The sequence below is a fragment of the Cicer arietinum genome, chromosome 1, assembly GCF_000331145.2.
Source record: "Cicer arietinum cultivar CDC Frontier isolate Library 1 chromosome 1, Cicar.CDCFrontier_v2.0, whole genome shotgun sequence".
NCBI lineage: Eukaryota > Viridiplantae > Streptophyta > Magnoliopsida > Fabales > Fabaceae > Cicer > Cicer arietinum.
The window spans coordinates 127,135-131,308 of NC_021160.2; the positions used below are offsets into that span (position 1 = coordinate 127,135).

A 4,174-nucleotide genomic window follows, 5' to 3' on the forward strand; every position below is an offset into this window, starting at 1 on the left:
ATGTGTTTGAATCCAGCATTGAGAATGCAAGGAGAGTTTTGCTATCCATTGTAGTCTTAAAATTGAACAGGACAGGTTTTCTCAAATGTTTATTTTTTCCTCTTGGATGTTTTTATTTTGGAGAGGGAATGATTATAGGATGAATAAATTGTATGTAAATATTTAATGTGAGCATATATATATATATATATATATAAATCTAAAGGTGAACTTAATGATACAGAAAGAAATCCTGTGCCTGCCCACCCAAAAGAAAAAGAAAGGCATTTATTTTATTTATTAATTCAAACATAATTTCTTGTTGACAATTTATACACGGAGCTTTCATTATCCGATCATATTAGTTGGATCTCCTCTGAAAGTCATCTATTAAAAGTGCGAAAGCACTGTTATGTCACTTAAACATGTTTGCTTTGAATGTGATAGATACTCTAAAAGAAAAGTAATTAATTATATATCCGAGAGTCAGGGAAGGAAGAGAATGCAATGAATCTTGACTGTTACTGTTGCCATGTTTGTGACTAGTGCCAACATCAAATTAAGTCCAATAAATGTGCCATCTTTCTTTTATTATTCAGAGTTTTTCTTGCATGGACAATGCAATTATATGTGGGTCCAATGCATGTCTCACGTTTGTCCCACCCATAATTATAAATGTGTTGATCATATATATTCATTCCATTCCATGTAAGTATTTTTCATCTTTAATTTTATTTTGTAATAAACAAATAAATTAATGCAAGATGCCTGGCACAGTATAAGCATAAACTAAAAAACAAGTGTATTTAATTAGAATAAGATGGAAGTATACACTAATTAAGCTTCAGAAATAAGATACCCTCCCTTGTTAATAGAATTCTTTGTAGAATTTGTCTTTTTTTACATGAGTGCACTTTTCTTTTTATATATAGCCATAGCTTATTAATTATAATACAAGAGTAATTAATTAATATATAATTATAACTCGCTATGGAATATTGTGAGGTACATAGTGCTTAGATTCTTCCCTGGCATTGGGATTAGTAGTAATAGTATGATGAGCCTCCTGGGATATGGTTGAAAGGGATGGATTATAAGAATACCATCTGGACCAAAAGAGATAGTTGAGAAAGTTAAGGAAGCTGAGGACCGCTAGTAACCAATAGAAAAGGTCAAGCTTGTCTTTATTGAGATTGTTATCATGAAGCCAACCACCAGTTGAGGAAGTGATGTTATTCACCAAAGAAACCAATAGTGAGCTCAGATAAAAACCAAATGAGTATGAGCAATATGTGATGGCAGTGAAGAATGTTTGCATCCCTTTCAACGACTGTTTGTAGAAGAACTCAATAAGGCCAACTGCAGTAAACATCTCTGACAAACCAAAAATTATGAATTGTGGGGTAATCCAAAAAATGGACAGTGTTTGGTTTAGGTTCACTGCTGCATCCCTTCTCTTTTTCTCCATAAGTGCTGCTGAAACCATAGAAAATGTTGCCAGAAAGAGGCCAATTCCTATTCGCTGCAAAGGTAAGATTCCTGACTCATGGCCAGTTATTTTTCTTGCAAAGGGAACAAATAAAGTATCATATAGAGGGACTACAACAATGAGCAATATGTATGGAATGGACTGAAGCGATGCTGGAGGGATATGAAAGGATTTGGTTATATGTGTGTCCATGGCACTTCCTTGTTGGACTGAGAATGTTTGGAGTTGTGCTAAGATAGTGTTGAAAATTATAGTGCATGCAAAAATGGGAATAACTGAAAGTAATGTCTTTGCTTGTTCAACTTGTGCAACACTGCACAATCTCCATGGGCTTTCCTTTGTGTTCCCCTCTCTGTCTCTGATACAAGCCTTGTCCAAGAACCTGAATTTATTGCTATGTTGCCCACCGTGGAGCATTTGTACAAGGCTAGAAGGACAGATCTTATTTCTTTTCAATATTGAAGCGACAAAAACCTGCAAATAATATATATAAGTTGCTATATATGTCTATTGATTTTTAATTTAATTACTTAAAGATGATGTATGTAGTTGAAGATTCATACTTGAGCAATGGGGAGGAAGATGGTTGGTTGTGGAGGGTTGTTCCTGTAATAAAGAGAGCCACTTATGAAGCTTACCAATGCCATTGCCATGGCAGCAGCAGATACAGCAAAGCCGGCATCCATACCGGAATGAGTTTGAACCCAAACAAGAAGTGTGAGAGCAACAAGTTCACCAAGTGAGAATGCAAAATATGCTGCATTGAAGTATGTTGAGAGTTTGTTTGATTGGTTTGAATTGAATTGGTGGGCTCCATGAGAAAGCATGTTGGGCTTCACACAGCCGCTACCTAATGCCACCATGTATATTGCTGTATAGAATATCAAAGCCTTCAACCCCTTTGCTTCTATGCACTGATCATGATCTCCACCTAATAATTTGTTGTTACATGCCGGTGGTTTCAATTCAGGAAAATGAGCTTGTGCTGACAGCAATATGAAACCCTGTAGTGTTTGATGTAGTGCATGCATATATATATGTTATTAAGTAGTAATTAGTGTAGTAGATGGAAGAATTGAATGAATTACTTACAGAAAGTTCGAGAAAAGCAAAGATGAGGATGGTGGAGAAGGTGCCAAGAAAAGAGTCTGATAGATAGCCACCGAGGAGTGCGATGATAAAGATAGTTCCAACAAAGTTAGTGACTATGTTTGCAGAGTGAGACAAAGAGAAGTGCATCTCGTTTATTAGATAAGTTATTAGATTGTTTCCAACTGCAGCTATTGCCATTATTTCAAATGCTTGAAGACCTGAAATATGGAATCAATTATTTATTTATTAATTAATTATAAGATTCAAAAATAATAAAAATGGCATACATACATACCAAGAACAAAAGCAGCAGCTCTGGTTCCACCGTGCTTGTTAGGATTGGAAGGTCTGCCTCTCCAGTCAACAGCAACATCATCTGATTCTCTATTTGGAATACTACTTCCCTCATCCATTCTCTCTCTCATATTATTATCTTACTCTTATCTAATGCTGAATTTTAGGTGAAATTGGTCCGCAATTTATAGTGCCACAAGCCTAACACCACTTGCAACTTTTTGCGTGTCTTACAATTTTAGATTTCTGAGACTCCACCTAGGCATCCCCCCCTCCAACCCACTTATTTTGTACACGTGTACGCCCCACATTCCCACCACCCTAGATGTACAACATCAACCTTCATTCTTCTTTTTTGAGTCAACAAAAAACATTCATGTTAAGTCCAAAATAAAGTGTTAAGTATTTTGGTTTATGTTCATACCTTACATTATTTCTCAAAATCAAACTAGGTTCATTACGAACAACATCTTTATTTTTTAAGAAATTATCCATTCTTTTAAGCATATGAAAGCATGAAAGTTTTTATCACTCTTAATATTGACCTTGACAAAGGCTACGACAGAATTGAGTGGTAATTTATTATAGAATCTCTAGATCAATGTATTTACTCCTTTGACATGAGTGTCAATTGGAATGGGGCCATGACCAACTTTTTCAATGTTACAAGAGGAATCCGCTTAGGCTATTGAGAGAATCGGTCATAGGATCAAAAATAGGGTGGATAGTGGCACATATGGAAACCACTTCGATTTGGAACAGAACTTGGTCCTCAACTTTTTCTTTTACAGGCAGGACTGCATTGGCTCGGTTTTCCACAGCAAGCGTTCTAGGCTATGTGATGCAAACAGTGGAGATTCCATCATCAATCTGTGTTTTTTCAAAACAATAATAGTGTGTTTTTTCAAATGATAAATTTCAATGTAAGTATGGATTTTATTGGATTTGTTCTGAGTGTTATTTTGAACATTTTTATAGGGAGGACAATCTTCGGGTGCATTGAATTGGAATTTTGCTTTGGAACTTGGTCACAAAGTTAATAACATGACTACAAATATACACAAGTAATTTTTCCAAACATACATACATTTGTGTCTTGAATATTTTATTTAGAGTTGAGAAGTTTAACTATTGATTGTGTTGGAATTGTAAGTTAAATAAGTGTGTTGCAACTTTTTCACAAAAAGATGTTCAAAGTCAATGGTCCGAGTCAGTGTTACATAATTTGTGTAGTATTTCTTGTTAAAAAAAATTTACTAACAAAATTGTGGCTTATATTGTAATATAATTTATTTATTTAAATTATAAATATCATGATAC

At 34.7% G+C, this 4,174-nt stretch overlaps 1 protein-coding gene across 1 annotated transcript; it reads right to left on the bottom strand.

Moving 5' to 3' along the window:
- Nucleotides 1-760: 760 nt before the first annotated feature.
- LOC101491788 (protein NRT1/ PTR FAMILY 4.3-like) lies at nt 761-3,015 on the bottom strand. The gene is made up of 4 exons (XM_004485358.4): nt 2,856-3,015; nt 2,561-2,778; nt 2,032-2,472; nt 761-1,942 (listed from the first exon to the last, which is right to left on the bottom strand). The coding sequence occupies exons 1-4, from the start codon at nt 2,983-2,985 to the stop codon at nt 968-970; spliced, it is 1,764 nt and encodes a 587-aa protein (XP_004485415.1). The 5' UTR covers nt 2,986-3,015; the 3' UTR covers nt 761-967.
- Nucleotides 3,016-4,174: the final 1,159 nt, after the last annotated feature.

Bases quoted from the DNA above. Each gene is read 5' to 3' on its own strand.
- LOC101491788 (XM_004485358.4), bottom strand. From the start codon at position 2,985: ATGAGAGAGAGAATGGATGAGGGAAGTAGTATTCCAAATAGAGAATCA. The intron at 2,473-2,560 runs GTAAGTAATTCA...CAAACACTACAG, and splicing joins TTGCTTTTCTCGAACTTTCT to GGTTTCATATTGCTGTCAGC. The intron at 1,943-2,031 runs GTATGAATCTTC...TATTATTTGCAG, and splicing joins TCTTCCTCCCCATTGCTCAA to GTTTTTGTCGCTTCAATATT.